The following is a 23,302-nucleotide window of genomic DNA, read 5'->3' on the forward strand; positions in this document are numbered from 1 at the left end:
CAAACCCATTTTCTGTGCAAATGAAAAGTAGCTTAGGATGGGCTTTGCTAAACTGCATGAAATTGTCCTATTTATTTTAGATAAAACTCAGTGATACTGATTTGCATTTGCTTCCTGGTCCAGAAGAACTTGTGATTTGAATTTCGGATTGATGCCAGTCGTTGTCTCCCCACACAGTCTCTGGCAGTTCCTGTACGTGACAGCGGATACTTCTCAAGGGGGCCAAATGAAATGTATCGATCAGGCAGCCATCACTGCGCAAATGCTCACATTAATCCAGCCATGTAATCTAAATGACTTCCCATTAATAATTCAAAAATTGATTTATATACTCAAACTTTCCATTTAAAACACCTTAGCGGCACACAGGAGACAGCCACAATAGTCAAGTCCAATTAATTTAAAAGCCTGCATTTAATTGTCTATTAATTTTTAATGTTTTGCTTTAAGAAAGATGCCTGCTTCCCTCAGAGACCCGGATCCACGCTGAGCCAAACTGACGCACTTGTTTCTCTTCCGATTTGTTTACTTTTATTTATTTATTTATTTAGCTGTTGGTATATTTATTTGCTTTTCGGTGAAAGAATCTAAGGTCACCCACGTTATTCTTTTATAGTAACAGTTGTGGGTAAAAAACGGCAGTGGTGACATCAGGTAGCCAGGAGGTGTCTGCTCCCACATTAGGCATTCCGCTCAGGCTCAGGATGTTATACACAGTTCAGTGCCGCTCTAACCTTTCCTGTTTGAGGAGGCTTCAGTGATTGCGTTTACCACGGCTGGGGTCTCATAGCCAGGGTAGCCAGGCGCTCACATCAGATATAATTTTGTCATGTAAAGAGCACCTCCACTTCAAACTGGGCATTCAAGGGTAACTGGTTTGATCCCTCCCCTCCAACATACACACACACACACACACACAGACATACACTTAACAGTGTATAGGCTTTCTACTCGCCTACTCTGCCTGGATGCAATGTCTGTGTGGGAAGGCTCAGCCCCCTCTTCATTGTGCGGTGCTGTCTTGTCAACGCTGCTTTGCAAAAAATAGCAAACAGGTTGGCGTGGGCTATATTTATCACAGTTCCCAGGTGTGTTGCTTAGCGGAGGTGTTAGCATTGATTGAAGGTACGCCGAGGCAGAAGTGTTGCAGAATGATTTGTTGTTGTGAACGTCTCACATTTCATCCCATTGCACTTCGACTTGATTCATTTGGGAGATGCTCGGAAAAAATGGAAATCAATGAGAATTTGCAGGAGCATTCATGTCCTCGAGTGACTGTGAATAAACCGTGACGCTCCCCTCTTTTAAAAAAAAAAAGAATAAACAAAGAAAATCATGATTCGGCATAAATATTTCCTCATCTTTTCAACAGGTTGACTCAGTTTTAGCCTGACATAAAACACAGCTTCATCTGCTCTGGAACAATCAGACATTGAATGTTTGTTGTGTAAAATTCACACTCAAACTGCAGTCATGACTGTGTTGGGTTTTTATTCAGAAGTATTGGGAAGCTCATTGTAAAAGGCCCCATTCCCTGCTGCACTCAGTCATGCTCTCTGAGAACATGCTCCGTCTGCCTGCAAACAGACTCTGGGTTTGTGCCTCTCATCCATCAGCAGTTTGTTGGAGACCAAGCAGCAGCATTTGCTTTGCGCTGCTCACTCACTTAATCTCTAGTTAGCGGCAGCCAGGGGGTCTGCATGCATGTGATGATTGACGACGGCCTACAGAAATGTTGATATGATGTGGTGCTGGTGTTGTTGCTGTTGTTGTTGTTGTTATTATTGTTGTTGTTGTTGGCGGTGGTGGTGGCAGTAGAGGAGAAATGGTGGGTTGACATGAGTGTAAGCTCAAGGGACGTCTGAGTTATTTTTTTTCCCTCTTAGTCTGCTGCCATAATCCATTCATTTCACTCCCGCTGCGGTACTCAGTAGTAAGGTCACGGGCAAAGGGTTTGCAGATGTGGCCAGTCAATAGTTCAGCCAGGCCTGATATTGACGGAGGAGAGGGGCTCTTGAGATGCCGCAAATTCACTTTCTGCTCCGAGGCAGACCGCCAGGGTCACCACGGATATCAAACGACAGGACAAGCGCCGGAATTAGAGCTTTAACTCGCTATTAAAGGTGAGGCTTGTGTTTTTTTTGGACGTCCGTGTGATTCTATTAACAAGTCGATCTGTGGAGAGGGCGCCTCTAAGCTTTTAAATTATTTTGTGGTACAGAGCTCTGTGAGGGATTGCTCGGGACTCAGGGTCGAAAAAAGAGCTACATATTTTTGCTTTAAAAAAGGGATTATTGTTTCAAGACTTGTCGACTCCCCTAGAGTTTTTCTCAGAGCAAAATTTCTGGAATTGTGAATGACTGCTGGTATGTCGAGGGAAAATCAAACAGAAATAATTTAGTCACAAAGTACAAAGTCTGGACAGATTTTGAGTTTTCTCACTGAGCTGTATCATTGCATATTATGCTTGCCCTGTAGATGGGAAAGGGTGGAAGGAAGACAAGGCTCTTTCTGTCCTGGGGTTCCACCCCATTGCCGGCAAAGCCATATAGATCCACTTTGTCTCGGAAGAACAAAAAACAACTGCAACAATAACAGCAAATACAATAACTTCCAATTGTTCTGTCCGCTGTGTGATGTATGGCGCCTGAAATTAAAACTCCATCTCCCAGTACCATGACCATGCACGTTTTGCGACCAACACCAGGGTGACTTCATTGGTCTTGTGACACACACACACACACACACACACGCACACGTGCTCAGCAGCCTATTGCAATCCTACTGAAACACTCCATTACCTTCATTCACTGATCAGACCTCGGGGCCAGCCAGCAGCATGGCATGAGTAAGTGGAAATAGGCCGATTTAGCCGAGTGGCCCTGCGCTATTACCTGTTTGTGAGCGTGGTCGTATGAGTTGATATGGTTGTCAAACTCCTGGTGCTTGTAATACTGCTTGTCGCACAGCTCACAGTAGAAGTTGGCTTTCAGGTCCTCTAGGGCCTTGGCCAGGGTCTTCTCTTTCTCGGCATAATCCTGCAAACACAGAAGCACAAAGCGAGGAATTAGACATGCGAAACGTAATTAAAAAATAATCTCGCTTCTTAACAGATTAAGCCTATTTATTTCTTTAAAATGAAATCGCTTAAATGTCATTTATTATTTTGCTGCTGCTGTGTCACACTGCTTTTGGAAGCTAAGCCACTGGCTGACTCACAGTTTCTTAAGACTGTGTCCCTGAAGTCAAAGCAGTCATAGAGAATAGCTACAATTACTGTAATATGCTTATCTTTACTTGACTTTAAGGGTGAGGACCCACTAGAGAAACTGCTGTGTCTAAGGATCATTCTCTTTATCCTTTTCTCTCTCCCCAAAGTACGTCTGAATCCTTTCTGCTGTGGTGGACCACCCTGAGGTATGAAAGTCTACTACATTGTTTGACTGTGATTAGGTGCATGTGTGTGCATGTTTGTCTGTGTGTGTGTGTGTGTGTGTGTGTGTATATGTGTGTGTTATTTCTCCAATATGTATGTGGTCTCAACAGATTGCCAGTGAGGAACTATGGCTAAATGGATCCGATATTTCATTTGTGGCCAGCCATGGAAGAATATAAATGGCTGGCTATGATATTTTGTTTGCTCTAGTTTCAATAGCAGACACATATTATTAATGTCATCTTGGTTTATATTCATCATTTTTTGCGAGAGCACTTGCATCTTTAACTGATGTTCCCTCTCAGCCATTTCGGCTGTTTCATTGGGATCCTCATCTTCTCTTTTTATATTCTTTATTAAATATTGATTCAGAACGAAACAGGGAGGAGAATTGTTTCACCAGAGGGAGATAGCATCTCAAATCAAATTTCTTCATCGCTCAACCGCTGCTGAGAGTCAGACGTTCAAAACTCTGCATGCATTGCGCGGAATAGAACGTGAGATCCATACTTCCCCCAAGGGTGTTCTGTGTCCTACCCAATGGCCATTGGCTACCCCCACAAACCACATAAACCCCCATTCTATTGCTCTGTTTACAGTATCAGTCATATGAATGCTCTGACATTATCCTGCCAAAGAGACGGGGACAGTCGAAGAAGCCGACCACAAAACCAATCCACAGGCAATTTCAAGGCACAGCTTGAACTTTCAGCCCCGTCACCTCTACAGACACTTTTAGGCTCTTGTCTTCCACTATCTCTCTCTCTCATTTCACCAAGTGCTCCATTTGCGACAGGATCTGAGCGCTCCATCAAAAAGAAAAGAGAAAGCAAAAGTGGATGAAACCACTATCAGCTAATATTGGGACTATCGGCCAGTAGCCGGGAGTGTGTGCGAGGACACTCCTGTCAGTATTCCCTGCCACTTCACAGGAATGTCCATCGAGTCCATTAAAGGCCGAAGTGTAATAAGAGCTCTTTGAGATGAGCTGATGACTTGTGAAAAATCGTCCGCCCTCCCCAATCTCCGCAACGAGGTGAGAGAAAAACTGCTACTAAACACGTGTTGATTGGCACGAATAATAGCACACCTCCACCACTCCGCTAAAGCAAGGCAGAATCGCAAAGTAATTGCACTTAATGAGCGGGTAGGCGTGCTAATGGAGGGGGGTGTTCAGATTTGATTTCCAGGTGCATTCCCTCTCAGGCGTCACGACTTGCATTCGGTGGAAACCAGGTTCCAGAAAAAAAATACCAAGGTTGCTGAAGGTTAGTGATGTGTAAACACTCCCGAAAAACAACAACCAAAAATTTAAAATTTAAAAATAAAAGCATCTCATTTCACCTTTGTTTTTGTTGTTGTTGTTGTTGTTGTTTTGCTTTTTTAAGTAGAGAACAGAGCAAAGGCAATTAGAACGGCACCAGCCACACCAAAGACGAGGAGGGAAATAACATTAATAATAAAATAAAATAAAAAAAATAATAACAGCGGAACGCTGTTGTGTGAAGCTGAGAAGTCATTTACACAGCAGATAGCCCTAATCACCACAGGGGGAGTTCCGGCGCTAAATGACGCTTTGTGTCACGCTGAGAGCCTCCCCCTCCTGAGTCGCAAAAACAAGATCCCCCCCCCCCCCCTCCTTATCGGGTTCCCCCACATCCCACCCCATTTCCTGGGCCCGTAAAAAAAAAAAAAAAAAGAGTGCTGGATATTCTCAAGGGCACCATGACTTCCTCTATTGGTTTGAAAGAGTGTGTGTGCGTGTGTGTGTTTGTGCATGTGTGTGTGTGTGCACAGTTTGAGTCTTCTCGCCTTATCTGGCCAGCCTGGGAGTTTGTCCCTGTAAAAGTGCTAACCCAGAGGATTCCAGCGTCATCCCTGTGCTGTGAGGAGTGTATTATTAATAATCACAGTAATTGTATTATTCCCGTGCGAAAGGAAAGCCCCAGACATGGACTAATGCACTATTATGCAACATAATCTGCCTCTGTTTAACCCTGATTCATTGACTGAGCTAATGCATGAAAATGAATGCATTAAGCTTCGTTTTGTCAACGATAATATTTGTCTTTTGTTTAATTTTGTTGCAGCACTTTTTCCAATCTTGCATTACATTATGTGACATCAAAAGACAGGATATTTCTGCACAGTGGATTACTAGATTTTTTTTTTTTAACAAGCCCAAAATGGGACTGCCACGTACACAAGGGGCTGTGAGCATAAATAACCCTCTTCAGCAGCTTGGTGGGTATTCAGAAACTAAGCTTCAATTCAACACTCGGGAGAATGCCAAAACCTCACAAGTTACACAGTGACAAATACGAGAATGCTAATGTCTGTGGCTGTCAGTGTAGTTTAGGAATTCTTCACACACAAATGTGAATAACCTGACTTGACATAAGACTTAACCACAACTGCTACTGGGGCGTGAATGATTTGGGGTTTACATCTTTGTGCATCTTTAATTCCTACTGAACATTTATAGGAGGTTGTAGTCGATGACTGAAGAACATTCTAAAACTTACAGAGATTAAAACTGAAACTGCAGCCCCACTTTATCCAAAAAGTATTTTTTACTGTTGATTTCACCAAAAATGATAATAATGGCATTCTTACTGCTCTCAGATTATTGTTTCTGAGTTTGTGCTAAATAATATCATACGTGGCACTTTTGGATCAATGTTTCACGATGTATGTAGAAAAGTAGCGAAGTATATAGAAAATGTCAAGACATATCAAGCCACCTCAAAGGTACCTGACAGGCCTCAGACTAAAGGGTTAAGTGCTATGTACGTAATACCTTATTGTACTTAAGTATGCTTGTTACATAAGGGCAAGTTGTTCCAAGATGTCAGTATTAGGGTCTGAGTTAGTATAGTGCAATAATAATATCACCTACTTATGTTGTAATAAGGACATTTCATATAAACATTAGCCAAAACTTCCACACTCAGGAAAATTAGACTCGATATTGATGAATCTTTCAGCAGGCCTTCAAACAATATCCTGGCGCTGAAATTAGGACAGCAATTTACTATGTTACAATTGAGTTTTTTTCCCCTTTGATATGCTTGCATAATTTATCAGGAAAAAATAAAGTGTAAAATATTAGCTTTGCAAATTACATTCTGAAAATGCAGTTGTGAATTCATGCATACTTTTAAGCTTTTTTCTCCCCTCTCTCTCTCCCTTCTTTTTTCTCATGGAAATGGCCCTGGGTATTCTAACAAGGCTGTTCATCAGAGGCCTGCCTGTGAATTCTTGCCAAGGCACTGGTACAATGGCTTCCATCACTGATACAGCACAGACTAGCTAATGAATCAAGACGATGATCTCCTGCAAAGAATCACGAGTATTCACGGCAGGAATTACACAGGATCCTCACCCAAGGAGCTCTCTCCCCCCATTGTGTCGATCCACATACCACACTCTCCAGGAACCGCAGGAGTCGTTCAGGTTCTTTTTTAAATCTAACTAGTCCACAGGGATTCATCTCTCTTATGAAGAGCTTTCGGCATCAGGTGATCAAATTCCCCGATCATCTGTTCGCTTTTTTTAAACCCTTGCTCAGAAAAGGACGAGGCCAACTTGTGAGTGCAGAGCCCAGCCTCTCTGATCATGTTGGTTTCTTTTCTTAGCAAACACTGGAAGCTGCTCAACACCAAATTTGGCACCTTGGCTGTCATGATTAATTGTGCAGCTTCTGGGGGATTCCTGTTGGCTGTTGTTTCTAAATTGCTGACACACAAAGAATCTCTCTCCTTGTATTGACTGGAGAGGGAGCTACTACTAAAGCACTAGGAAAGTGCTTGTTTCTCCCTTTCTCTCTGCTTCTTTCTCTCTCTCTCTCTCCCTCTCTCTCTCTCTCTCTCTCCTGCCATCCAGTGAGAGCTGTTGTTACTAAAAGCACCACCTAGATGGAAAAAGCATCTGTGGGTTTCTCTCCCGAACACAGAGGAGATTATTCCTTGACTGACTCAATGCATGGAGGCAAACTCTTTCAACTCTTTCAACTCGTCTCAACATAAAGCCACCTTTCGTACAGAAAAACAAGCTTATTCGTTTTTGAGGTGTGTAAATTAAGAGACTTCAGTGCAGCCATGGCAATGTATTTATAGAGGTGTAGAGTGACCTTGACACCCACATACTAATCATTCAGTTTGAGTCATTTCAGTTATTCTCTATAACAATCAGCCACAAATATGCTGAAAATGGTTCTGACGTTCTAACCTTGCGTGAGGAATTAGTATACCCATAGCAGCTCATATGGTCATGTATCAAGGACATGACTGTGAGTGATGTGACAGTTACTGTAGCGCACAAAATGGCTCCTGCCATAATTTACAAGAGCTGAAGCATTTAAAATGATGCATGACATTTTTCATATGACATTCCAAGTGGAGTCCTGGTAGCGCAAGTGATTTTTTTTTTCATCATCATTTGCTGGGTGCTATGGTGCAACAAACATCAACTCTCAACTGTTGTGCACAGCTCCATCACACCAAAGTTGAGACTGTCGCAAAAAACTCAACAAGTTCCTGTGACTGTGTATAATTTTTTTAAGTAATTTCTAAGTACCTTCTACTTTATGTCTAAGTATTTCCTAATCCTACGTGGCCATAAACGTACAGCACTGCTATCATGCGGTACTCAGAAATAAATTGTGACTTGTTCACTCTGTAAGTGAATAACAGGGATTTTTTTTAGTGAGACGAGAAAAATATAGTGGGTTGCCACTGAGATATCTCTCAGCGGCCATCAGTTGGTTTTCTCCCATATGGTACTATATGGTCCTCTTCGGGAGAGAGCTCTTTCCCTCTCACTTAGGGGCGGTGCGGAGGGCACTACACAGGGCCATAATGAAAACTGTGTCTGGCGTGTCTGCACATTGGATTCAGCACTGGAGAGAGGAAGCATTTTAGCCCCTCTGATAGATAATACGTTTCCTCTTGAGAGGGTAAACAAAGTAAAATGTCCACAGCAAGGATGTAGTTCTTTCTCATAAGTGGCTTTTTCAACGCTATTTCTCTCTTTTGTAAATGTCAGGCTACTGCAGTCGTGAAAGAAATAGAACACACTTCAGCTGCCAAGGCCATTATAATAATTTCCCTTTTTTCTCCTTCTTTCTGACACTTTCCTTCTATCTCTTTTCTCTCTCTCTTTCTCTCTCGTTTCTATCTTGCTCTTTCTCTTTTTTTTTACGGAAGTAAATCCCTATTTGCAGATAATCACTTCAGTCCCCATGAAAGCCCGGCCAAAAGCCCCAAATGGACACCACTAAGGAGTTGAATGATACTCAAATGTTCTGTACATACGTGCATTATGTGCAGGTGTTTGCATTTTCACACCGCACACATCCCCTACTAACCCCACTAATAGCTGTGCACTCCAAGGATTCCCCTCTATTATTTCTCCTGCCGCACGCACTCCTCCCTGGATCCTGATTACTTCCAACCCCCCCCCCCACACACACACACACACACACACACACACACACACACATAGATGCCACTACTCCTCCGCCCCCCACACATAGAAAGGAAAATCTGTCTGAGAATCCTAATGGTTTAAAGGGAATGGGGTTTAATTAGCATCCCAGGTTCCAGCGGATTCCCAGCAGAGCCTCTCTTTATGGTAAGCCTTGGCAGCGTGGGTACAGAATGGGGATGGGGAGGTGGGGGGGACCAAGTGAAGTCGCCTGGGCACACTGATGAGAAATCCGAGCCTCCGTCGTCCAAGCCCTGTGTTTTATACATCAGGGAGCTGGACGGTGTCTCTGTCATGCATGACTGCTCCTCTCCAAAGAAGGCAATGTAATTTGCTCTCTTACTCCAGCTCTCCTCTCCTCTCCTCTCCTCTCACTCACCCCGGGGCCCAAACAGCCCAAAAAGAGCATGAAGTAGATGTAGCTGAATTAAGAGAAAGAGAGGTGACATCACACACACGCTGACACACAGACAACACACACACATACAGATACACACACCACTTACACGCACACACACACATATACTGACACACTCATACGCGGGGGCTTGAGTTAAAAGCTGGATTCGGTCTCTTCGTGCCGATGGATTTGGGGCAAGGAATAAAGAAATTAATTAGCTCATCAAGACTACAATTATCAGAGAGGGGAAAAAAAAGCCCTCGACTCCAACTTGAAACTCCTATAGGGCTGGTAGCAACAATATTCCATGACTCACAAAGGAGAGGAAGAAGATGTGTGGAGAAGAAAGCAAAGGTGAAAACAGAGGATGGACAGGCAGGCGCACGCACAAGCAACGCTCTGACAGCCAGATAGAGGAGAGGTGACTCCATCTGACAACTGCTAATTTTCCTGAGGTTGCCCTCCCATTGTGAGCGAAGCTGAGGTGCGATAATTATCATCTGCAATCAACTGAGGTTATGAAGGGAACAGAGCATGCTTTTCTCTTTCAGAGAAGAGAGCGAAAGAGAGAGGTAGAGCAAGACAGATGCGCCCAGAAACTCATGAAGAGCATGCAGCAATTATAGAGACATTTTTCTGCTTGATGAAACTGAGCTCGAACAACCCTGACCAAAATGAAGATGTTGTTTTTTTTTGTTTTTGTGCGCGCGCATATTTCCCCTGAAAATGAGGCTTCAGCAGTATGCAGGCATCCATATCAGACATGTGCTAGATGCATATCATAATGAGAAATCTGGGGGTTGGGGAGGTTGTTTGCGTGTGCCAGTGTGTGTGTGTGTGTGTCTGTTGACAGGTTCTATTCTAAATGTATATGTGTGTGTGTGTGTGTGTGTGTGTGTGTGTGTGTGTGTGTGTGTGTGTGTGTGTGTTCAATTTTATTCTCTTTGCAAGAGCACTGAATCTTTACATGTAAACATCAAATCTGCAGATGCACTGGATGCTACTAAATGTGAAGGGAAAACAGCCGTAAATGCCAAGTGATGCGCAGCTCGAGTTTGTGACACTTCCTCATTCATTGGCACGGTAATAAAAATAACTCCAATAGGATGCGAGCTGGAACAAATGAGATTAAAAGCTACCCACAGACGGTGGTGACGTTTATTTAGAAAGATGAGTAATTTGCTAATTCCCCTCACAGCCTTGGTGGGTAGCTGAGAGTGAGAATTGCAGCGGAGTTCCATTCTTAGGTGCCTATGCCGGCTCTTCGTCTTCTTTACAGCGCCGTGTAAACACGCGTCGCCATTACCGGCGGATCATTTGATTTTACTGTTCCAGTGGTGTTAAAAGTGTGCTAAAAACAGTTGGATGATTATGGAACGATAAAAAAGAATAATTGCATCCATTTTAAATCCTACCCTGCCTTGATTTAAATAACAATCATGAGGGTGATAAATATAAGAGATCAGGAGCTGACGGGATTTTTTTTGTTGTTTTTGTTGCAGACTTAAAAAATGTCTTATCTTTTTCATGACGAACGAACACTGTTTATTTACCTCAGGACCGTTTGGACCGCTGCCTCCCTCCCTCCTTCCCTCCCTCTCCCTTTCTGTGAGCTTCTTTGTGGGTCCATATCTGTGGCGAGTCGGGGCTTTTGATGGTCACTGGTGATTGAAGACCTGAGGCTCAGCATGGCTTCCCAGCAGAGGAGGAGTGCGCCCCTCTTTCTTTTCATCCCTCATCAGACGCCGCCATAGCGGCACCCGTCGTCTTCTCAGAAGGGGCCCCGGCGACACATGCATCTCTCGGGTCTCTCCGCCACAGTGAAGTGAACACTGTGCCTAAAAGTGTAACCTAAGGTGCTGATTTTCTTTTTTTTCTTCTTCTTCATCATCTTTTTCTTCTTCTCAACTCAATCTGCCTTGATGAATGGTGTGGCCCTCAGATGGTCCCGCGTCTCGTCTCGTTTTGTCTCAGCCTGGACCCTGCCCGCAGGCGATGACTATGCATCAGCGTTTCGAATCAAACGGGGCCGGCGTCCTTCTGCCAGGGCCTCGTGTCGCTCCCGCGCTCAAATCGATAATAATAAGAGACACTCTACCAGAATGAGACAGGTCGTAATTAATCCCCTCCATCTCAGGGCGCCGGCTTTATGCCACGCGTTCTGTCCGTCTTCACACTGCCTCCAGCCTCATGACCCTACAACTGCACTGGGCTTTTCATCACACGCTGACACAAGAGCGAGAGAAGAGCGGACCGCTGGGCACATACGGCTGTAAACGTCAAGAGATCCGCCAGCTCAGCTCGCGAGAGAGACAGAGAGAGAAAGAGAGAGAGAGAGAGAGAGAGAGAAAGAAAGGAGGAAAGATACAGTGATATAAAGGTGGACTAAAGACCTTTCAATTTCGCATCAGTGCATATCCAGAGACAAAAATATGCAGGCTATCTGGTGGGGTGGGGGAGGTGGAAGGGGGGAGTTGGAAGGCGGGTTGCTGGAGAATGTAGACTGCGATTAGGCTCCCGTTCATTGAGCAGTCAGATTGATGTTCTACAGGCTCTTCGGCTGGGGGATGGTGGGTGGGTCACAGCCTGCGCGGATGCACCGACTGACTGGGATTTGGTCGACCCTGCGGCCTTTCACCGAGGCTGTTTATTCAGGGCATTTTTATTATTCTCTCTTTTTTTTCTCCCTCTGAACTGTATCCAACCGCTTGACTCTGAGGTCTAGGTCAGGTCATGCACACAAGCATAAACAGGACAGAGGCAAATAATCCTGAAAAGGACGAGACTAAAGAGACTTCAAAGAGAGGGGAGGAGAGAAAAAAGAAACAATGCCTGGCTTTGATGAAATGATATGCGATTATCATTTGTACGTCCTGCGGCCCAAATTCTGCCCCTCCCACCGCCCAGAACTAGAGCAAACGAAGAAAAGAGCAAATAAATTCTAAAATAATTCTAATGACCTACTTATAGTCTTCCCCTAGAGCATCCTGCCAGCAGACGCTGTGAATAATAATAATAATAATAACAGAGGCTTTAGGTAGAAAGAGAAGGGATGGGTGAAGGGAAGAATGAGACAATTAACACAGAATCAAACAAAACACCACTTTTCAAATACTCTTGATTGACAGCTCACCTTCTCTTTTTGTCTCACTCCCTAGGTAGCCCAGTAATGGGCTTTTGAACCAAAGCCTGTAGCAATTGCAAAAAACTAAAAAAAAAATCAGTAACATCGTTCATGAACATGAACAAAATAGGACCATGTCTGTGCAAAACATTTTACAAATCATCTGGTATGCCTAACCGTCATTCAACTAGCTGTGCACGCATGCAATAACTACAATGATTGTGAGATGTCGAAGTTTGACACATTTTGGTTCCAGTTCATAGTCACATGCTGCTTACAGTATATCCACTGTTATGTTCGGCTGTCAGCCATAGAGGGTTATTTCCTGGGTCATGTAGCCTCAAAACCAAACCTTAAAAGGAGGGTGGGTGGTTGAAATCCTCAACATTCACGCCACGACTGCCTTAGTTATTTATATGATGTGAGAAATAGGAAAAGTCAGAACAGTAAAGCATTCTGTAGTCTCTACACACTTAAGTTCATGATATATTCTGTATGCATTATTAGTCACTGTACTGTAAGCTAATCAAGTTCTCGCTATAGCGTAGTGTGCTCTTTATAGAACGAGGAGTTCAAAAGAAATGTTAGTCTATGAATCACCCATCTCAATTAATATTACGAACCAATTTGAAAATTCCAATTATTAATTAATGCTGCACTTGCAATACGCTTTGCTTTCCAAATTCCCTCAAAGACAAGGAACTATTTCATGATGGTGCTCAAAAGTAATCTGACCCCCTAACATGGCCGTAAAAAGCATTTATCCTTCAGATAATGAACCATCTCATAAAAAGATCCGCCCCTGCATGCACGCGGCAGGCAATAAAACAAGTGGCTGCCTTTCACATTACGGCATAAATAATGACACTCAGAGTCATTTTTAGCAGCTAATTAAAGAACTTTGTCAGGTTGCAACAGTGATTACCAAAAGCACAGGCATCTGTAGCTCTGATTGAGAGAAACGTGCTCCTTGGCGTTCGCCTTGTTAATCCTTTCAGCTACCTCTCCTGGGAAAACCCATCCTCTCATCAAATATGGGCTTAAAACAAGAAACCATGGAAACAAGAAAGAGAGAGAGATCGAGTGAGAGTGAGAGAGACAAAGACCTCACTGAATTCCATGCATGTTGCTCTCCTTATATGTAAAGAGAACGACTCGAAAGTCTTTCGCACCTCCGCTTGGGCTGGCATCGGTGGAACCAAATGTGGGTCGGGCAAAGATGAGTGCCCATGCAGAGGCAGAGCATCCTGATAGGCACATCTGACACATCCTCCTGTATCGGCGGGCTGGCGTCTCTCCACGGGGCCGCATCCCCCCCACCGCCATGTCGACATGATACGCTGCACTGACTCTCATGGCTCTCGCCGACGGAAAGGCAAATGAGGCAGCATGGCTAATTGCTCGTAAAAACAATTTTCCCCAAAAGAGATGTCAAACCAGGCCCTTGGATATCCTTCTAGGCAACTATGATGTGCGGAGCAAGAGTGCCACTGAAACAAGGTTTATTTTGGAAGCAATACAAAATAAAATACAAAAATACCGCCGACTAAACCGAATGTGTTGGATATCTATCAGTGCACACAATCAAAGAGCACATGTCAATTTGGTGAGAAGTCTATTTTTCTCCAGCAGGGGGGAGAGGAATGGATCCAGAAATCCTCCAGATGAATGAATCACCCAGAGGACATATCACTTGGCTCTCATGCCGACAATTGATGTATGTTCAAAAGAAGACGAGCCAACGGTTTAGACTACAATATTGTTAGCGTTTTTTTGTAAACTGCCATGTGCTTGTGAGATCGCATCTGCCCTGGTATCAAGTTCCATAGGGGAGTTAGGATAATCACCAGGTGTTTTGAAGCTTCTCGTCGACTAAATGACATTCATTGATATTTACAGTCTCGTTTGCACGCGCGCGTGCGCAACACTCTCATTCTCTCATTCATGTCTTTCATATCTGTAATGAAGCTGCACGACTGGGAAAATTAGATTTTAGCGACAGACTTTTAATCATAGGGAAATCAAACAAAACATTTCGGGAGGGAGTGGGGTGGGGGGTCTGGGAGGGTGGAGATAAGAAGAGGCAGGAGCGATATCTAAAGTCTCAACGGGATCCTGGTGACAACAGCGCGTGAATATGCATCCCCTGATCGGTCCCAAGGACAACAGGAGTCAGGTGTCAGAAGCCATAAACATCCCCGGTGTGAGCGCAATCCTGTGCGCAGTCTGTTGTTTGGGATCCTGTCACGGGTCGTTAGAGGCAACGGAGCTCTACTGCACAGGCGGGAGATGGGGCCCAGGCAACCGCACGCGGCGGCCCAGCGACCGGGTAGGGCAGCTGGGGAAGAGCTCTCAGGGGAGCCTGGGCCCATGCTGCAGCTCAGTGCAGCTCAGTGCAGCTCAGTGCAGACGCGCAGCCCCCTCCTGCGCTGACGGGCGTCTGGGCTCCAGCCAGCTGAGCCCAGGGAGCAGAGAGGGGAAGGATTGGGTCAGTCCTGCCTGGGTGGGGGGGTGTTTTTTTTGGATTAACAGGAGGAAGAGGAGGAGGAGAAATGGAGAGGGGGGGTTGGGGGGGGTGAAGGGCTAATGGCCACACTTGATAGTAAAGTGATCTGTGTTTGTGGGGTGATGGGGGATGCAAGCAGACGTTTAACCTCACCTAATGGGGGGTGCAGTGCGTGTGTGTGTGTGTGTACGTGCGTATGTGGGTGGGTGCGCTCATGTGTATGAGTGTAGTGTGCACAGTTGTGTGTGGGTGCGTGTGTGTGTGCTTGTGTGTGTGTGTGTGTGACCGAGTCAAGCGTTTGAATGTCAGCACGGTCTGTTAAAAGCTTTGGCTTCATGCACTTTGAAGCTGCGGCCCCTTCGACTGCATCAGTTTTTTAGTTCTTGGTTCATTATGAAATGTCAGCACTGTTATGGCAGCTCCAATCATTCTCCCTTAAACGCACATTTCAACCAGTGAGATGGGAGATAGGAGGTGAAGGCTTTCAGGGTCATCCTGACGTCTGGACTACACTGAACCCAAGCAAGGGTGGCTGCCATGAGAAAAGTGACAAAGCTCATGCTCAGGAAATAATACTAGCCGCTGTATCACAGACATTGATCAAATGTGTTTTGGGATTATCATTTTGGAGTACACATGATATGCACACATAACATACATTGATGCAGGACATTTCACACACATGTTTAATTGACAATGTGTTGAATTTCAGTGGTGTATGCTTTTCATAGCATAAATGCTGCATAAATGTAATCTTAACGCAGACCACAATAGGCTAAACTCACAATCTAGTTATTTCGAATGAAAGTGATGGCTCACTATATAATCACAAAACTTGCTTTTTTCCCTTTTCTAGATTTTTCTTTTAGTTCGCACTGATAAGATTTTTTCAAAATGATTTTTCCCACCCAATATTCATGGGACATAGAGATGAAAGCATGTTTCGTCTTTCAAACATGAGGAAAATGAAACAGCTAAAACTCCCGTGTTATGTCTTTGGCTAAATGTGAAGAAGAAACAGCCATTGATTCCAATACAACTGCACAGGATGTTAGCAGTTCTAAAGGTGTTAAACTAATTTCACCCCCAGAGGGAAGCAGGCCTTGAGCGTCTCAGATGTTTAAGGGCGGGAGCCGCAGCCAAGAGTTGAGACAATTTTTTTTCAAAGCGTTGTTCGAACGTCTTCATTCTGATATCAAGAAAAATCTCTAAAACATTCCACAAAGTGTAATGACTTTTTTTTTTTTAATGCGAGTACAGCATGAAAGGAAAGCTGCAGATGGCAGAACTCTTTCTATCAGATTTTCCTGAGCAAAACTACATCTTAACTAAAACTTCCCAAAGTCTACTCTCAACATCCAGATTTGACTTGATACACAGCACAGTGCTTGTTCTAGGAACTGAATCCCAGCCAGTGCTGTACAGCCAGTGAGAAATTTTGAGGTGAACAAGTCAGGTTTCTTGGTACTTGTTCCAGATATCCAAGTTTCAAACTCAGGTGTATGTTTGTGGTAAATACTGTATGGGAAGGATAGGTGCCTCTGTGTGTATGCTGGCTGTGGACTGTGGATTATTGATAATGTATATTTTGTGCAAAGAACATCAGGTGTTTTTTGGTGCAATCGACATCAGTATACATCCTTCTTATCTCACAGCATGGGTAATGCAAATATTTTGCTCCTTATTAAACATTTAGATTGAAATGGATGTGATGGTTGTTTTATATTTTATGAAATAGCAATATTCTGTCATACATATTTCAGCATATTCAACATTTCCTACCTTAAAATTTAGATATGGGAGCTGGTGGCAACAGACTGGTGGAAACATTAAGAATAGGTTCCTGCACTGGCCAGCAGCAAACGAGCCAGCTTCACCTGAGTGAAGGGCACCGTCAACATTTAGATGCTGATGAAACATTTATAGCTTGAGTGAATATGGTGAGCCTTTTTCAATGGAGCATCGCTCCTCTTGTCACTAGTGGCTGGGTGAGAAAATGCACCTGTGCATCATTGCCAGCAATGTGACTTTCAAAAAGCACGTTTATGGCTTTCTGCAGCTCCAAGAGTACTCAGCAAACTGTTTTTTATGTTGCTTGGTAAGCATGAGGGGGACACATTTGAGCAGAAACCATCAAGTGTAAATGCATCATTGGCCGGCGCTTAAATATTAATATGAGAGCGCAACTAAGGCAGATGAAGACTGGAACCAGCTCATGTTTTATTCCTAACACATGTGACAGAAGCGAACAAAAGCCTGATGTTGTTGTTTTTTTTGTTTTTTTTTGTAGAAGTGGGGGTAGAGGGAGGGTGAAAACGAATGAACACTGAAATATCTGCCTGAGAAAAAAAAAATAACATTTCAGGAAACTCAGCAGGCCATGTGGGGAGCGCAGGGCACCCTTAGCTATCGGTGAAAAGGTCACAGAGATGAAGGTTATGATGGCGATTCATTGCATGACACACACAGCCCAAGCCCAGAGCGCTATGCCCACGTCAGACTCATAACAGAACAGAAGCATAACAGAACAGCTCCTCACTTGTGCCCTTTCTGTGGCTCGTTGTTTCATTACGGCTCGCTTGACTGCCTTGTCTGCCCAATCTAACAGGCCAAGAATTCTATAGAATGTTGTAACCTCTTTGGATTCTTCTCAAGTGAGTCGGCAGAGTTGCTTTCCATTTGGCCGGAAGCCTTTTATTATGACACACACTAAACCAGACTACACATATACATCAATTCCACAACAGTAGGGGAGGTCACCATACACACTGACGGGCACATTAATGGAGGGTGGATAACTAAAAAGGTAACATAAGGACTAACGCTGGCATTTAACAGCATATGGCACATACGAAATAAGAAACAATCACACATACTTTGACTATACGCAAAAGGGATACACAACCTGACCGCTGCAGCATGAACAAAAAAACAACACAACACCGATGCATGCTGGGAGACTAGGCAACAGGCACCCCCAACACGCTCCAATATATTCCTATGAGCGGCGCTCTGATATAGGAGCTACACAACATAGAGGGCTGGTCTCTTAATCTCATCCCATTTTGCTGTATAGATTTTTTTCTCTTTTTTCTCGTCTCCTTTCTTCTCTTCTATTTCTCTCCCCTGATGTCTCACATCAGTGATTGAAGCTGAAACACTCAAAGTGTACCATGATAGGGATTTTACAAGGGCGCTTCGAGCCATTTGAATCTCTCTCATGTAATGGCCTTTTTTATGAGGAGCATCTACTTCTCTCTCTCTCTCTCTCTCCCCCTCTCTCACTCTCTCTCTCAAGCTTTTGTTTTTTATAACATATCTAATTATCCACGAGGTCCAGGCCTGGAACAATATTATATTATTATCCCTTCCATACTTAACATTTTGTTAAGGCCAAGTCTGGTAATAAAGAACCGGGAAGATTGAGACGTCAGAAAGTGCCAATCAGGCAAGATTACTAATTAAAAAGTCATCGGGTACCATAATCAATCTCGGGAATGTCACAATTCATAAACCAGCCTATCACTTTCCTGCTGAAATATTCATCTATTGGCATATATTAACAAGCCTGGTCCTGGTGGCGGGGCAGGTCTTAAAATGCAATGGCTGATGAGAACCTATGACCGTCCACTCTATTCAGTCGCTTCAGCGCCCATCAGCATTCATCTGTAGTTTGGTCTCCTTTTTTATATCCTCCCTTTAAAAAATAAATGGGCAAGGCTTGGCTGGGTGGCTATAACAACTGCCTTAAAACAAAAGGAGGTTAACTTTTCTTTTCATTTCATTTCTTATAATATTTTTAAGTTGGACTTTGTCAGTCTCCCCAACGCCCTGGTGGAGTTGTTTCTTTCAGATGCTTTCGGCATTGACTGGTAATGAGTGCCCGTGTCGGGGCGGCTGTGGGCTCCCGCTCCTGCTTCGGTCGTCGCTCAGTCTCACTCCAGTGCCTCCTTCTCCTCGGCTACTTCAGCGGCGGCTCACCGCACCCACCAATTAAGAATGTTCTAGAAGCACATTGCCTCCCTCCGGAGCACATAAGTGAGAAAGGGCTCAGAGATAAACAGATACAGAGACACACAGGCACAAACGCACACATACACTCAAATGCACACACACACATAGCTGTACACAAGAGGACACACACTAAGACACACACAAACACACAGAAACACAGTCTCTTGCAAAATACACAAACCCGCATACTGACAACAAAAAGATACTCCAGTTGAAAACAAAAGAAGAATCAGTTGTGTCCCTCAAAAAACACGACGCACAAGGCATTCACAAACAAACGAGGGAGAAAGATTAAACGCTGGAGGACCACGCGCTAAAAATATTCCACTAATGCCTCCGTAACTAACCCACTCTGCTCCCATGCAAGTCAACAGGGAACACTTTTTTTTTTTTTTTTTTTGGCTTTACAAAGGCTCTTGCTCTTAAAAAGGCTAGCAATCAAAGGGAAAAAAATCTCTATCTTCGGTTGCTATGGCAGAGGCTGAATGTATTTCTGTCTTGTGATGTGGCGATGAGGATCACAGGAGAAGGCGCCTGGTCATTTGTGCGGCAGCCAGAGCACCCTCCACAGAGACTAGCTACTGCCACAGGGAACGCACTCCTCAACCAGGGCTGAGGAACCACTCACAGACCCCTCAGCACAAATCAACACAGAAACCAGCAAGGCTCTGAGAGAGAGGGAGGGAGAGAGAGAGAAAGAGTGGATGAGTGAGGAATGACAGAGTAAGGAAGGGTTGGAGGAGAGAGGGTGACAGAAGTGGATAAAAAGAAGTATGCAAGGCAGAGAGAGTGAGTGTGAGGGAGGGATAGAGCGAGGGAGGAATGGAGGAGAGAGGATGACTGAAGTGTGGAGTGGAGCAAGGCAGAGAGAGAAAGAAGGAGAGACTGAAGAAAAAAGAAAGAGTGAGGGAGGGAGGGAAGGATTAGAGAGAAGACAGAAGTGGGAGGTAGGAGAGAGTAAAGACAGGAGATAAAAGAGAGAGAGAGAGCATTGAAGAGAAAAGGTTGCAATGGGAAAGAGAGGGAGGAAGAGAGAAACATGTGGAGGTGAGAGAAAGATGGAAAAGATAACTGAGAAAAGGGGGAGGGATAGAGAGCACAGAAAAGAGAGAGAGTGAGAGAGATGACAAGAGATATCAGCAAAACAACAAAGATAATTGGATAAAAGGGAGTTTTGGTAAGGGTACTGCATTTAATCTGTCCAGCACTGCTAGGCTGTGACGGAGGCCTTAGATGTTCCCTGAAGCTCTCTAGGGTAAATAAAGACACTCTAACGCGCCACAAAGTGCACTCACATCATCTCATCTCAACAACTCCGTGGAACATTCATTGGGAGGGCGACAGAAAGAGAGAGAGAGAGATAGATAGAGAGAAGAGACCCAAAAAGAACTGCAACGTTCTAATTGGATGTGTTTCTCCAGCATTACAGATTCTACAACTCTGTGTAGACAGCGTGAAATAAAGCCCCAAGGAGAAAGATACACATGTAAACATATATATATATAATTATATAAGAATAAACCTAAAAATAAGTACAGTTTTTTGAATGGTGTGGTTTCTGTTTGTCCTCAACAATAGTACTCAGAGTTTTTATTTTTATTTTAAACTGAGTTTTTATTTGAGATAACAAATGCTGAGGTGCTCTGTTATATACAAATAAAGGCCAAAGTGGAGGCAAAGAATCCATGTGGTGGAGTGTTATGAGGTGAAGCCTGGGTAAAGCTTTCTCACTGTAACTGCAGGTCTTCACCCTGCCAGGCATCATGGACACAGCGGGCCTGCAGTGTCTGTTTTGGAAGAGCAGCCCCAGTGCTCACATGACCTGAAAGGGCCCCAGTGCTCCCTCTCCTTACTGGGACTGTGGTGGCACTAGAAAACCTCTCTGACCCATAGCCCTGAAAGAAAAATCAAACCCTTTCCCCAAAGGGAGAGATCGAGGGGGGGGGGGGGAAGAGAGAGATGCACTCTCTTTTTTCTCCTCTTCCCACTCCCCTGCCATTAAATCACACAAATGAGAGACAACCAAGAAGAGAGGAAATGGATCTTCCGTCTCGCAGCGTGGTGGAGAAGCCGAGGAAACTGCATGGAAACACCACGGGCGCATGTTGGCTTTGCCTTGTCGACCCCCTCTCTATCTCGCCCTCTTTCTTTCTCTCTCTCTCTCTCTCTCTCCCCCCTCTCTCTCTCCCCCCATTCCCTCTTTCCCTCCCCACTCTCTCTCCCTCTCTTTCTCTCCATCTCTTCAGATCTAAGGCAGGCTGGGCAACACATGCAGGGCCCAAGAAGAGCTCTCACAAAGCTGAATGGAGCCAAAGCAGGGCCCAAGAAGAGCTCTCACAAAGCTGAATGGAGCCAAAGCAGGGCCCAAGAAGAGCTCTCACGGAGCTGAATAGAGCAAAAGGGCAGGCAAGGTGAGTCCTAATGGAAAGTCAGCTGGCTGAGACAATGGCCAATCTGTTACTAGTTGTGGCAAAATGAATCCCTCCCCACTCCCTCCACCCCATCACAAACAGAAATCAATACGCATTGTGGCCTCCTTCCTCTCACGGCATCATTTGTCTTTTAAGCAGAAACACTGTCGCTTCCCTTCGGTTCCGTGTCCAAGAACCCAACCCTCTCTCGTCCCCACACGGCCCCACATCACCCCACGCCAGCCCTGGTCTTAAATTCCCAGGACGCTTCCCCTGTTGGAAACATCCCCCTAGCGAGTACCATTTAATCAGAAAAAATTATTGCTTCTTACTCCATCCCAACAGACAGAGGGAGAAAGATAGTATTGTCCGCCCAAAAAAATCTATCAACCCAGAGGTGGATTGCTTTTCCCTCTCACGTATTGGGGGGGGGGGGGCATATAATACACGCTATTTAGATACAGGACAGCCAATGCGAAATGAAAGGGCCTGAATTGATAGGTTGCAGACTCTGGGCAGGATCACGTGAAAGCCATTTCTCCTCCGTATCGGGCCTCTGCAAGCCGACACGGAAAGAGGAACTGCTCCAGATATTAAAGGCTGGAATCCTATTTCACTACATGTCTGGGTGTGTGAGTGTGAGTGTGAAGGTTAGCCAGCGAACAAAAGGGGCAAAAAGGAGAAAGGAAAGAGGGGGGGAAGCATTTCACAATAGCACTGGCTCTAGGAAAGTGCATGATTTTCAGTGTAGGAAATGCCTGTTCAACCTTTATGATGTTTGTGTGTCTGTGTGTGTGTGTGTGTGTGTGTGTGTGTGTATGTGTGTGCTGCTAGGCTGAAAGGTTACAGATACAACAATGTGTCAGGTGACTATTGGCTTGCACTTATCTTGCTGGAAGAACCTGTTGGGTTCCAGTATTTTTAGAAAACATTTTTTTCTTTTTCAAAGCCTGGTGGCAGTGTATTGAGAACCCTTTTAATCAGCCATCAACTAAGTGCCTTTCCCTCTTAAATGAGAACCAAATGTCACCAATTTCAGCCGAGAAAAATAATTGCGGTTGTAAATGTCACAAGACCCAAAATCAACAGTAATAAGTGCTTTGATCAATAATGTATCATGCTGTCAGGTACAGACGCATGCTGCATTAATCAACTCCCCCGTGAACGACAGAGTCTGGGGCAGAGTGGAACTCTGCACCCCCTGGCGTGCACCGAGCCAGGGGGAAAGATCCGATACGCCGATTTTGGCCGGAGCTAAAAGGCTTTGATTAGCATACGATATCAGAGAGCTGAAAGAGCGAGAGAGAAGAGAGAGAGAAGGAGAGAGGGAGGGACGGAGGGACAGAGATAGAGAGTCGCGATAGACAGGCAGACATGACGCAGGTGCATATGTCTGATGCTAGACCCTATCTGACATCTCCAGCATGACAGGATGGGGTTTTGCCTGGGTGTGTCAGATGGTATCACAGAAGAAGGATGCAGATTTTGCACGTTGATAAGCCAACGGGTGACAGTGTTTGACTGCACTGGGTACAGGGCTGATTTCGAAGGCGTGAGCTGTTTGACTTTACGCCATTCAGGCTAGGTGCAACCAGAAATGTCGTTTTTTAAACGCACAAAATAGTGCTACCTTTACAATAAATATCATATACAGACTATATAATTGAGTTAGATTCAGAGTGTCCATTTGGCTTGGTTTCCACGGCACCCAACCCCTGCCACTTTTTCCTGGGCGTGCAGGTTCAAACAATCTCATAAGAGCCGCAACCTGTTCCCCCCTCCTTCTTTATCGTCCAAGCGTCTATTTTTATGTGTGCGATTTTAACTCAGCTGAGAGTTCATAGCCTCTCTGCTGTTCTTTATTGTTGCCATTCTTCAGAGATGAATTGCATTACTGTGGGGGGGCACCTCTCAAACACAGGGC

General features: G+C 44.6%; 1 protein-coding gene across 1 annotated transcript in view; it reads right to left on the reverse strand.

Annotated features, from left to right (window-relative positions):
- The window catches only part of znf804a (zinc finger protein 804A), a 45,372-nt gene that overhangs the window by 6,955 nt on the left and 15,115 nt on the right, over positions 1-23,302 (reverse strand). The window contains exon 2 of the mRNA XM_080839932.1: positions 2,895-3,038. Within this exon, the coding sequence (XP_080696058.1) occupies positions 2,895-3,038 (144 nt within the window). The remainder of the gene's footprint in view (positions 1-2,894; positions 3,039-23,302) is intronic.

Source organism: Sprattus sprattus (genome assembly GCF_963457725.1).
Source record: "Sprattus sprattus genome assembly, chromosome: 5".
Lineage (NCBI taxonomy): Eukaryota > Metazoa > Chordata > Actinopteri > Clupeiformes > Clupeidae > Sprattus > Sprattus sprattus.